This window comes from Tursiops truncatus, chromosome 2 (assembly GCF_011762595.2).
Source record: "Tursiops truncatus isolate mTurTru1 chromosome 2, mTurTru1.mat.Y, whole genome shotgun sequence".
NCBI lineage: Eukaryota > Metazoa > Chordata > Mammalia > Artiodactyla > Delphinidae > Tursiops > Tursiops truncatus.
This window is the reverse complement of record NC_047035.1, coordinates 113,276,440-113,289,790: the sequence shown is the minus strand read 5'-3', so window position 1 is coordinate 113,289,790 and position 13,351 is coordinate 113,276,440. Positions and strand designations below refer to the sequence as shown.

Genomic DNA, 13,351 nt, shown 5'->3' with positions numbered 1-13,351 from the left:
CTCCTGCTAATTATTTCCTTAAAATGAATCCCCAGGAGTGGGGTGATTGGGTGAAGGCAAATGAACATTTTTATGGTTCTTGACTTTTATTGCCAAACTGCTTTCCAAAGGGGTTGTGTTGATTTACAAGGACAAGGCAGTCCATTTCTTTTCAGGGTCTGTTTTTAAAGCTACTTAAAAGAAATAAAATTCTATATGGAGCCAGAGGTCCAGATAATGTGTAAATCATGGTCATCAGCCAGAAAGTCTTTGGAGAACCAGCCCCGGGAGCCAAATACTAAATGGCCCGAGAACTCAAAATACCGATGGTAATCATAACGGGGCAAAGAGGGAATGATTTTAGGGGGTTCATGTTCAATTTTGGAACCCTAAGGAAAAATTAATCAATTAAGTTACTTTTTTGAGGCTTTTGGTATTATTGGTTCTTCATAATGAACAAACTTAACTTTTTCTGTTTCTGCTTCGTTCCCCCAGCTTTGTTGAGATATAACTGACAAATAAAATTGTAATATATTGAAAGTATGCACACGATGGTATGGTATACATGTGCACTGCGAAAGGATTCTTACAGTCAAGTTAACACATCCATCACTTAGCATATTTACCTTTTTTGTGTGTATACGTGACAACACTTAAGTTCTACTCGCTTAGTAAATTTCAGTATACAATACAGTATTATCTACTATAGTCACCATGTTATACATTAGATCCCCAGAACTTATTCATCTTATAACTGAAAGTTTGAACCCTTTACCAACCTCTTCCTATATCCCCCACCCCCAGCCCCTGGCAACCATCATTCAACTCTGTTTTCCTGAGTTTGACTTTTTTTTCAGATATCACATATAGTGATACCATGCAGTATTTGCTTTTCTGTGTCTGGTTTATTTCACTTAGCATAATGCCCTCCAAGTCCATCCATGTTGTTGCTAATGGTAGGATTTCCTTCCTTTTTAAAGGCTGAATAATATTCCATGATGAACAAATACCACATTTTCTTTATCCATTCATCTGTCGACAGACACTTAGATTATTTCCATACCTTGGCTATTGTGAACAATACTATGAACATGGCGGGGGGCTGGGCAGTGCAGATATCTCTCCCAGATAATGATTTTCTTTCTTTTGTATATATACCCAGAAGTGGAACTGCTGGATCATATCTATTTCTGCTTTTGACACTCAAATACAGACACAGCTGACTTTATTAACAATAATAGCGCTAGAAGCTACAATTTATTGTGTGTTTATTGTATGTCAGGCACTGCACTACACACTTTGTACACATTACTTCATTTCTTCTAAAAGTAACCTCATAATGTGCTTCATTATTGGCATTTTGTAGACAAGGAAACCATGCTGGACCATAAGCTTCCTGAGGGCAGGGATATTTGTTTTGCTCAATGATGTATCCTAAGGGCTTAGAGAGAAGAGCACATAGTAGGTGCTCAATAACTCCTGGGTTTTTTTTTTTTGAGATATCACAAATATCTGTTAAAATGGCAAAAAAGAAACAAAAACAAAAACAACTCAGACAATACCATGATCTGATGATACAGAGGAACTGGAACTTTTAGACATTACTCACAGGAATACAAAAGGGTACAGCCACTCTGGAAGAGCTTGGAGCTCTGTATTAAATTAAAAAACCATTTACTACACAACTCAGCAATTCCACTCCTAGGCATTGACCCAGGTGAAATGAAAACTTATGCACCCATAAAAAACTGTACATGAAAGTTAAAATGGCTTTATTCAAAATCACCAAACACTGAAGTGTCCCTCAACTTGGGAATCAACAAGTGTAGTATGCCCATACAATGGAACACTACTCAGCCACAAACCTAATGAACTATTGATGTATGGAACAATGTGAATAAATCTCAAACGCATGTGTATTACATATAAGCAAAAGGAAGCTGACTCAAAAGGCTACATACTGTTATATACAGTAATATGAAATTTTGGAAAATGCAAAATTATGAGGACAGAAACAGACGAGTGGATGCCAGGTGCCAGGTTTGAAGGAAAAAGTTGACCACAAAGGCACAGGAGAATTTTGGTGGGCAATGGAACTGTTCTATATCTTGATCGTGGTGGTAGTAACATGACAGTAATGTTTGTCAATAACGACAGAACTATATACTAGTTATGGGTTGAACTGTGTCCCCCGAGAGTTCATATGTTTAAATCCTAACCTCCGTACCTCAGCATCTGACCTTGTTTGGAGAGAGGGTCTTCACAAATTAATCAGGAATAACTACTGTTGACAGAATGAGGCTCCAAGAGCATAAGTAGCTTCTCCAGGGTCATGGGTAGCACAGCTGGGGTGCAAACCTGGGATACCGGCACCCCTGGGATACACCGAGCCCTATTCCCTGACCCAGAAACAGGTCAGGGGACGGACAGACACACCCGGTTCCGGCCACTCACCTGACTCCAGCTTCCCGCAAACCACTCCACCTCGCCCGTGCAGGGCCCGTTGTCACACGGGGTGGCCTCCACTGGCCGGTTGTTCCCGCAGCCCTCCAGCGGCAGGCTGCTGACATGGTTGGTCATGCACACCACCGAGCGTGTCCGCACTCCAGCCCCACACTCTGCCGAGCACTGCGAGACAGCAAGGGGCGCCTTAGAGGGGAGGCCTCCCCGCAGGTTCTGAAGCCACTCTCAGAGGATGCGAACGACACCGCGTTTCCCTACCACCTCTTTCCCCTGGAAACCTCTGACCACTTGTCAGGCGCGCTTTCCTCCATTACGGGATATCAGTATGGCACCCTGTCCTAGATTTTCAGGGACGGTCTTCTTTCCAAATAGCCCGTCCCACGGCTGTGATGAACACACTTACACTTGTCAGACTACTGTTTTGGCTTTCGATTTCGAAAATCTATTCAGCAGCAGAAGAGTGAGGGCGTGAAAACGCGGGCACACCATCTGCCTGCTAGTAGCTGAGTCTGGACTGGTCTGGGAAGGGACGGCAGAAGTCTGTCACAGACATTGCTGCCTGATACTAAGGCCGATGGCTCCAGTCCCCGAGGGCCACAGCTATGGGAGTATTGGGAGATGGCCTGATATAAAGGGAGAGCTGGGCCTGGGAACTGGACACATCAGTGTTAATATCCCTGCTATCTGTGTGACCCATGCTCACCTGGACAGCTGGTACAGGGACACATGCCTGGCAGGATGACTCAGAGTCTGCACTGTAACAAGGTTTCCAGGGGTTTGTAGGCACATTACAGTTTGGAAGCACCTTGAGGGATTCTGCTAAGGGAAATGGTGCAGACCTGGCCTAATTGGGAGGGAGGCACTAAGGACAGAGGCAGCCACTAATGTCTCCATCCCACTTAAACCTCCAAGGTCTTCTGAAGAATCCAGAAACCCAGAAACTGTTCATCTGATGAGCAGTCCAGCTGCGCTGGTCAGAATATGCCTACTGCCAGCCAATCAACATCTTCCACAAGAAAAGGCAGGCAAAACTCCTTATCTCCTTCCCCGCTCGCTCCTTCACCCCAGCGTACATCCTCGAATTTTGCTTAGTATTTTTCCCTAACATTTTTTTTAAATTATGGTAAAATATGCATAACATAAAATTTACCATATTACTCATTTTTTAAGAGTACAAGTCAGTGGCATTAAGTACATTCATGTTGTTGTGTGACCAACACCACCATCCAACTCCAGAATCCCTCTCTCTTCTGATATAACTCTTATTTTTGTCTTTGATAGATGAATTCAATTTCTTAATGGCTTCCCTTGTATACAGGTAACTGGTAGGTTAATGATGAACTATATACACCTTGGAGTTCATCCTTGACACCTGACACCAGGGACCCTAAGGCGGCTGCGCTACTGGGGAGGGGAATGGTGGGATTGGTTTTGAGTCTGTAAGAAGCAGGGAAGGGGGCCTGTCATTTGCTGAGTGCCTGTTCTATGCCAGGCATGCCCAAGATGTAGGAAAGTTGTGATGTAATCCCTCGCTTTATTTAGAATTTCATTATTTAATATTCGTGTGACGTGCTAAGGAGAATTAAATGAATTCTTTCATACCCACATCTCGATCTTGGAGGCCATCAGTCTTCATAGAAGGATAGAAAGCCTACAGTAGTTCGCCTCTGGGTTTTTCCCCAAAGTCAGAAATCACCTTTGGGATTCCAAGCTAGCGATTCGTCTCTGTGTGGTTTGGGGCACGTCGTGATGCACGGCTCCTGCCCATCAGACCAGCAGCCTTGGTCCCACCCGCCCGCCGTCCGGCACGCTCACCCTCTCGCTCCACTCCGTCAGGAACCAGCTCTTGGCGCAGGGTCCCATGTCGCAGTTCTCAATGTCGTTGGGCCGGAGTTTCATGTTGCATTCCTCGTCATCGACCACGTCCCCGATGTTACTCACACACTTCACATCGCGGGTCCTCTGCCCCACTCCGCAGGGCACCGAGCACTAAAACACAGCAAGCGCACATCAGCGCACCGCGCAGTGCCAGCTCTGAGGTTCCCTCTGGTCAGGGTGCCCTCGTCCTCGTTACCCGCCACCTGAGCAGAGGACGGGGTGGGGCGAGACCCCTGGATTGCCGGGTCCCCTCTCAAGCAATGCTACCTGGGGAGGATCCCAGCCTGAAAACATCACATGCCTTCTCTCTAAGATCACCTTGGATGTCTCGCCTACTTTGATCCTCTGGGCCTCAGTTTTGCCATCTATAAAATGGGAGAGCACGATTGGAAGGAGGAGTTGGCTCTAGCAGCCTTTGCCAGCCTTCACTCCACCGTGACACAGGAGAGAGAGGTCACCTGTGTGCACACGGCTGCCATGGGCTCACCCTGAAAGTTGGCCCTTAAGTCTATCAGGATGACAGGATGGCCCTATCGGCACATCCTATGGTTTGCAGAATAGTCCTTCCAGAACCCCACAGGACGGGTCCTCCTGGAGAATCCAGGGTTCTCCCACATCAGGTCTTGGAGTGGGGAGGCAGGAGGGTGGCGGTAGGTCTTGGAGGGGGAGCTCCAGAGCAGGCTGGCCTGCTGCATACCGAGGTCCAGTCCGTCCGGATCTGCCACTCGCTGCAGATCTTGAGCTGGCAGGTGCTGGTGGTCTCGGGCTTCTCCAGGTGCTGGCAGCGGTAGGGCTGTACTGTCAGGCTGCGGTTGGCATACACCTGGCGACACAGAACCTGGCGGTGCTGCATGCCCAGGCCACAGGTTTTGCTGCACTCAGACCACTCCCCGATGTCCCAGCTAGCTCAGGAACGAGAGATCGAGAGGGACCGGTCACTTCAGTCAACAGGAAGAGAGCATCTTACACAGAAGTTGGCCAAGCCAACTTACAAAGAAGCGTCAGAATTGTTATGGGTGATCCCCAGCCCAGAGCAATGCCTGGCAGTCTGCCTAAGGCCGTCTGACTCCATAAAGAATGTGGCTCTGTTCCATATTCTCTTTCCCAGTGATTAGGGCCCAGATTCCGTAAAATTATAGAAAACCAAGAAGGTACAAAAGATTTTTATCTCGTCAGAAAAATAACTCCAAAGATGAGTTTTATTACCCTGCAGAACATTAACCCACTTTGGAACTAACTTAGAAATCTTCTTCCAACCTTTGTTATTTTTCATGAACTATTTACATGTCAGTTTCACATATTCTCCTCTGTTATCCTGCTTTGTCATTTCCTTAAATAAGACATCGGCACATGGGCACTATGTCTTCGGATGAGAATTATGTTCTTATTAGTTTGAGAATTATGTTTTGACCCCTTTTAGGGCTTTCTCTCCTTGTTCTTCTAAAAGTGTCCTATTTATTATTCAATAACTGAACCAAGACCTCTCCTGAGACACTCCCCAAGCAGATGTATTTGTGACTTACATTAGTCTCTCTCTGTACACAGCTCGCCTGAGCACTGACTGCACTGACTGCACTGTTACTGCATTGTAACTCCTTGCTCCCCTCTTTGTTTTCCTTGCCAGCTAAAACCTAATTTCTCCAGTTCACCAAAGGCTTCCTGGGAGTGTGCTGAGCAGTTAAAGGCTGTGAGCTCCTGTGTGAATCCTGAAAGCCAGGTGCACTTGCTAAGCAGATTGCATTTTATGCACAGACTAAGTCTCCTGTTTCTAAATCAGATGTAGGCTGATTTAAAAATTAGATTACATCTACTACTAGGGTCCTATGCACAAGCAACTAGAAGTGAGCTGAAAACAGGCAGAGGCCCTCTTACAAGGCTGGGCAAGGGAAGATGTTGCAGGGTTCCTCCTCCGGGGTCGGCTTCATGCTCGAGTCACAGTAGCTCTCAGGAACCTCTTCGTGAGTGTTTCTGTTCACACAGCGAAAAATAGGGTACTGCGATCCTGCAGGGACAAGGAGAACACACTCTAATGCTGGGCTATGAACGCAGATGCGCAGAGATCCGGGTGCTGATGAAGAAAAGCCTCAGCGACAGAACGATTCACGCACACACACTCCTCCGTTCCTGAGTTTACACACAGCTCCTGCACAAGGGCTTTCCTAGGCACCGTCCGGGGCAAAGAAGAGCAGGAATAGTTCCTGCCCTCAGAGGCCTTATAATCTATTTGTGGACATGGTTTGAACATGTTCAGAGGCAGATAAAAACAATTCCCCTAAGAGTTCAAGACAACAAGAAAGATCGATAGGCAGGGGAATGATTATAAAATGAACACAAATAATAACTTTCCGCAGACATGAAAGAGAGAGGGTTTTGCAGAGAGAGGGTTGGTTTTGGGTAGCTGTGCACACGTGTGTCTTGGAGGGGGGCTCTGTCCAGGCCGCGGAACTGGAACAAAAGTGCATGGCAAACCGGCCTGCAAGAGCCAGGTATGTTGAAGCAACAGTCAGGTTGGGGCAGAGAAGTAAGAAGATTCAAGAGAGGCTAGAAAAGCAGCTGGCTTCGTCTTTGTAAATCATTTTACACATTCCCCCAGTAAAGGACTGATCCAGTGGAATTTTGGTTATTTGAGTATATGTCTGCCTCCTATGAGATGGTGAGTTTCTAGGGGACAGGACTGGTGCTTGCTCAACCCTGTAACCCCAGTACAGCAGGGGAGTAAGTGCTCCATAAAAGTTTGTTGAGTGAATATTTATCAGCGGTCTAACATTTGTTTTTGTTACTTTGCTAAAAAAAAAATACTGACTGCCTAAGTTTTTTTGTATGTTTTAAATACACAGCCTCATGTTTCATACTTAATAAGGCATAACCTATTTTGGAGAAAAAGTCAAAGTTTGTTCAGTGAAATTTTCTAGTTCTCAACTGGAAAAAACAAAACCAAAACTGATTCAATTCGGCCTGCCTCTCTCTCTCTCTCTGCTACCCCCTGGTGGCAGCACTGAAGTATTACTACTGGGTGTTTACAAAGAACCGTAACTGGGGGAAGGCGCAACCCGAGCGTCTGGAGTGTAAGATGCTTTTTCATAAATGACTGTGCACCCACTCCACCCACCCCCGGCCCCAGTCTAGGCCAGTAGCTGAGTCCTGCTGGGTAGAACACGGGCATTTAGCCTACAGCTTTGTCTCAGTTCTGTTGCTAATTGGCCAGGCATTTAGAGTTTCTCAACTTCAACTTGCTATAATTTTAATTGTAACTAGAGGGATAACTTTGAATGTGTCTCTAAATATTTCAGTAGCTACGAAGTGTTCCAATGCTTCTTTAAGCTGATTTTGTGGGACACACCGAGCCAGAAGGTAGTTCTTGTAAAAAACATGACAATTTGTAAGACAGTTTTGAATCAGAAACAATCGTTTGTTTAAACTACTATGGGTGTAAACATTTACAATGCAGCTATAACTTGAGACCATTATTTTAAAATAATGTTCCAATTAAGCATAATTATTAGCTGAGTAAAAAGCAGTACTACGCATAGCACAGGGAGATCAGCTCCGTGCTTTGTGACCACCTAGAGGGGTGGGATAGGGAGGATGGGAGGGAGACGCAAGAGGGAGGAGATATGGGGATGTATGTATATGTATAGCTGAGTCACTTTGTTATACAGCAGAAACTAACACACCATTGTAAAACAATTATACTCCAATAAAGATGTTAAAAAAAAAGCAGTACTGGCTATAAAATTAATAGGAAGCATAAACTTTTGTGGAATTAAATTTTGTTCGGTAACATATCTGCTTCCATTAAGAAGAGATTTTTAATGAAATTCAATAAACATTAAGGACATTGTGCTGAGTTACAAAGATGAATAAGATTCAGTTCACAGCTTCCAGGATACTCATTGGGATGCAGTTAACAAGGGCTTAAGTAAAAATTTTATTATTCAGCCCATCCCTTTCCCATCAGACCATGCGGGTTTAACTTTTCTACTTACACGTTTGTGGCTCGGAAGGCAAAAGTAACTACCCCAACTGCTTGGCACTAATGAGGGGGGGATTGAGTATCTTTAGCTGAAAGGATACAAGTTACCCTAGGAATGCTCTGTGCCTTGGAAAGATGGGTCCTGTTTGGGGCTGTGTGCACTTTGGCCACTGCCTGCCTTCCCCCTGGTCCAGTTCCAGCGTTTAGCCAAGGACACAAACTCAGAGGTACTCTTTCTGTCTCCGGTGGTGGGAAAACACTAGATCTATAGTTCTTGACTCCAATGACTGAAAAGGTTTCTTTCTCTGGGTCAGTTTATATTTCTTCAGAAAGGGAGACTATCACTCAGAATGGTACCTGGCCACCTCTTCATTGTCCAAGCATGCCACACAATTAGCCCTCTAAGTGCTGGCCAGCAAGAATGGGGTGGGGAGGTCGGGTGCTCGCTGGGCTTCAGGCAGCAGGAACAATCTGGGATCAGTTTGGTTGGGCTGTACGTTCAACGTGTTGATCTAAACAGAAGTATGTTACGTTGGAGGGGGGACTGTACCACAGGTAATCAGTGGACATTAAAGGAGGTAAGTCAGTGAATTCAGGGGACCGTGTAGAGGGCAGTGAGGCATTGTGGAGAGATGGACAAAATAAGAAGAAAGAAAAAATTAAATAACTCTAGTCTTGGAACGTAAGGGATCAACTGGGCCAAGCCAGGAGCTTGACCAGATAAACAGAGGTCCGGGCAGTGACTGGACAGAGTATGGGCCTCTCTTGTACACCAGTGACAGGGCTCCCCCCCGTGATCATGCTATCATGATGCTGGAATTTTAATCTGCGAGGCACAGAAATGTGTGGTCTGGTGAGTGTTGCCAGGAAGGGCTGGAGGAGAGTTTGGGAGAGGGTTTGTGTGGGGAAAATGATGAGATCACGAGGCAAGTGGACTTGGGTTGTGCAGAAAAGAGATGGACAGCCCTGGCAGGCTCAGAATTTCTTGGTCACGGCACACTTGTCCCTACCACTGACAGCCATGAGATAAGCTAAATGTCTTGTGCATCCACACTGCCTCCCTGCCCTGACATCTCTGAGGCCATCGCTGGCTGGGAGCCAACCTTAGAGGGAGCAGAGGGGTCCCTCCACCATGCCTGGTACAGAACAGATACAGACTGTTGAATGACCACCTGGATGAGTCCAGTGAACACAAGGCTGGGTGAGCAGCACGCAGGGTGCGTGGCAAATGGCACATGCTCTTGTCCTTGTCCCACTGTGTCCACGATGCAATGCCTTATGGTCTCCAGACAGGCCTACATCTCATCCTACTGGAAAGGCTGGGCCAGGCTGTCTTTAAAGACATGAAATGGAGGAAACTCTTCTACACATGCCACCCTTGATATCAAACCACATAACAATCTTTATCCTTTCACCTAGTTTTCACCTAGTTCTGAGTGCATCTGTTTTCACCTGATCTCACTTAGTTCTGAGTGTATCTCTTTCAGTTAGCAGGCATCACACCACTACCTAAATGGTAGACTATATCAGCACTATCAAAATACTTTTTGGGGGCTTCCCTGGTGGCTCAGTGGTTGGGAGTCCACCTGCCGATGCAGGGGACACAGGTTCGTGCCCCGGTCCGGGAAGATCCCACATGCCGCGGAGTGGCTGGGCCCGTGAGCCATGGCCACTGGGCCTGCACGTCCGGAGCCTGTGCTCTGCAACGGGAGAGGCCACAGCAGTGAGAGGCCCACGTACCGCAAAAAAAAAAAAAAAAACCTTTTGATCCTGGGCTCCTATGTCAAGTACATTTCATTTCACACTGCTTACCTCTATGGCGTCATGGACAGATCCTCACTAAACTGATTTTGGCCTTAATGCATAATTATCTCTAGCTTTCTGCCTCTTTTAAGACACACTTAACAGGCATTTAACTCTCTCTCATAAGGCTTATAAGAGAAGTTGGCACAATGACTCTCCAGTTCACATTCTCTGTGCAAGTATTAAGTATAAGCACAATAAAACCTCCATAAATCAGCACTCCAGTTATGAAGCCATCATGGAACCAGCAAAGATTCCAGGCAGGAAGGGCTCCAGACCCCAAGAGGAACCAAAGACTTCAATTCGATCCTCAAAAGCCACTAAGTCAGCGCTCTTATGAAAAAGATAAAAGCGTTAAAGGTGGTCGTGAAAGATTTTTCCATGTGTTGATTATACCATCGTTTCCAAGTTTTGTACTCTCAGACGCACGTCTCTTGAAGAAAAGGAAAAAAATTCCCCAAACCAATACGCTGGAGGTATGTTTCCCAGTGGCAGAAACTCCTCAGGGATACAGCCTCTGTTTCTATGGTAACCTGCCCTCGAAGAACAGGTGTTTTACAGTCGCAAATAGCACTTTACTACAAGCAGGAGGCTATCGCCATGTATGTGAAGGAAATCATGACTGCACAGTTATACATATCCTTGCAATGAGGATCTAAGGCACCTGGAACAGAAAAGCAGCATCAATTTCCAACCCAGGTGCAGAACATCAGGTCAGGGGTTTCTGGACACCACATCCCACATCTATCTTGCCTTGGAGTGTTCAAGGACACAGGACCATGAGTCCACATCACAGTCCAGACGGATACTGACCCTTTTACACACAGCCAGGCTTTGCTTCAAGCCTATCACAACTCTGCTGCTTTATTTATTTATTTTTATAAATTTATTTATTTTATTTTTGGCTGCGTTGGGTCTTCGTTGCTGCACGCGGGCTTTCTCTAGTTGCGGCGAGCAGGGGCTGCTCTTCGTTGTGGTGTGCAGGCTTCTCACTGCAGTGGCTTCTCTTGTTGTGGAGCACGGGCTCTAGGCGGGCGGGCTTCAGTAGTTGTGGCATGAGGGCTCTGTAGTTGTGGCTCGCGGGCTCTAGAGTGCAGGCTCAGTAGTTGTGGCACTCGGGCTTAGGTGCTCCGTGGCATGTGGGATATTCCCAGACCAGGGCTCGAACCCATATCCCTTGCATTGGCAGGTGGATTCTTAACCACTGCGCCACCAGGGAAGTCCACAACCCTGCTTTATTTAAATTTCACCTAGACTCCATCTTTCCCCCTAAATCTTATTACTGGATCTTTTCTTGCCGTTGGAGAGATGCCCTATGCTCCCACTGGTGTGTGGTCCCCTTTGCTACATAAACTGACTTTGTTAGGCTACAGCCTTGCTGCAGGTGTTCTGAGTTGATTGGTCTTAAGATAATGGGACAAATACAGGATTAAGAATTTACTGAGGAGGAAGAATGGAGCTGTGGAGTGTAAAAGCTAGCTAACTAACACTGCAAGCTCCCAAAGCATTCTTTTTTTCTGAAATCCTTAGATCTGAGAATGACTTTTTTTTTTTTTTTTTTTTTGCGGTACGCGGGCCTCTCACTGTTGCGGCCCCTCCCATTGTGGAGCGCAGGCTCCGGACGCGCAGGCTCAGCGGCCATGGCTCACGGGCCCAGTCGCTCCGCGGGATGTGGGATCCTTCCGGACCGGGGCACGAACCCGTGTCCCCTGCATCGGCAGGCGGACTCTCAACCACGGCGCCACCAGGGACGCCCTGAGAATGACTTTTTTTTGTTTTTTTTTTTGCGGTATGCGGGCCTCTCACTGTTGCGGCCTCTCCCGTTGCGGAGCACAGGCTCCGGATGCGCAGGCTCAGCGGCCATGGCTCACGGGCCCAGCCGCTCCGCGGGATGTGGGATCCTCCCGGACCGGGGCACAGGCCCGTGTCCCCTGCATCGGCAGGCGGACTCTCAACCACTGCGCCACCAGGGAAGCCCTGAGAATGACTTTTGAATGGCATTTGTGTAAGTGTTCCACAACCTTGACTCGTACGTCAGCTTGTAAATCTTGAACTAGGTGAGTGTATTCTCTGATTATTAATGAACACACTGTGCGGGAAAGGGTTAACTCAGCAGGCCTGGGTTGCTCAGACCCTGCATATTCCAAAGAGAGACCTGTATTCAGGACTGGTCCTTGACCAGGGCTGGAGACAACCTCAGAGCCCTTGGGATATTCTGCTGATAAGAGTTTTTCTATGCCAGAGATCTTGGGTTGCGCTCTGTCAGTTTGACAAGCTAGTTTCTGACAACAATGTGATTTCTGTGAATGCCTGTCTGTGCGTGCCTGAGGCCTTAGGCCATGTTGTATTAGTTTGACCTCTGGGGTGCTAAAGGCTGAGTAGCTAATGTGGGAGCTACAGGCCTATGTGATTGAACCCCAATAAATCCCCTGGACACCAAAGCTGGAGTGAGCTTCTCTGGTTGGCAATACTCGGCTCATATACAATATTGTTGAGAGAACTAAGTGCATCCCCGTGCCACTCTACTGGGAGGGGATACCTGGAGGCTGGCGCCTGGTGTGTCCTGGACTTTGTCACACGTGCTTTTCCCTTTGCTGATGCCAATCTGTAGCCTTTCACTGTTACAACTTGGAACCATGAGCACGGCAGGTTTTCTGAGTTTTCTAAGTCCTTCGGGTGGATCACCGAGCCTGAGCGTGGTCTTTGGGAACCCCCAACACAGCCTCACACTGACGAGCAATCTCACAGTCAGGCTCAAGGAGGGGAAGCTTTGCCACGTGCCTGGGGCCTACCTGCATGTTCCCCACTCCTGCTCGGGGATCTGCAGAGACCCTCCTAGCCCGCACATGAGCTCACCTTTCCCGCAGGTTGTCGAGCACTCCGTTGTCCCCAGCTGTTTCCAGTTGTGATCCCGGCTCCGCCGTGGGGTCTGTGGTGCTGGTGGGACCACATTGTCCGGCCGGTGGGGAGAGAATCTATCAGGATGCCTGACCGGGAAGGTCTGTGCTGATTCCGAGGTGAATATTTCAGGTGCCCCGCCGTGCACGTCTGCCTTCTCTTCGTCCCCCTCTTTCCCTTCTCCCTCCTGCTGGTTCCCCCCTTCTGGTACCAGCTGGCCGTTGAAGGGCTCCCCTAGGAGAGGCAAGTGCACACACCACAGAAGATGGGTTTGGACGGTGAGTTGTAAAGAGGCAATGGCTCCAACATTAGAAATTAGGTAGCATGAGATCATTTCTAATTCAGAGCACATATATT

The 13,351-nt window shown here is 47.3% G+C and overlaps 1 protein-coding gene across 2 annotated transcripts in view; it reads right to left on the bottom strand.

Annotated features, from left to right (window-relative positions):
* Positions 1–13,351, bottom strand: part of THSD4 (thrombospondin type 1 domain containing 4) — a 571,321-nt gene that overhangs the window by 14,734 nt on the left and 543,236 nt on the right. For both annotated transcript variants that reach the window (XM_019949134.3, XM_019949138.3), the window contains exons 11-15: positions 12,953–13,228; positions 6,193–6,322; positions 5,018–5,222; positions 4,258–4,431; positions 2,434–2,607 (exon numbers count right to left, since the gene is read on the bottom strand). In XM_019949134.3, the coding sequence (XP_019804693.2) occupies positions 2,434–2,607; positions 4,258–4,431; positions 5,018–5,222; positions 6,193–6,322; positions 12,953–13,228 (959 nt within the window). The remainder of the gene's footprint in view (positions 1–2,433; positions 2,608–4,257; positions 4,432–5,017; positions 5,223–6,192; positions 6,323–12,952; positions 13,229–13,351) is intronic.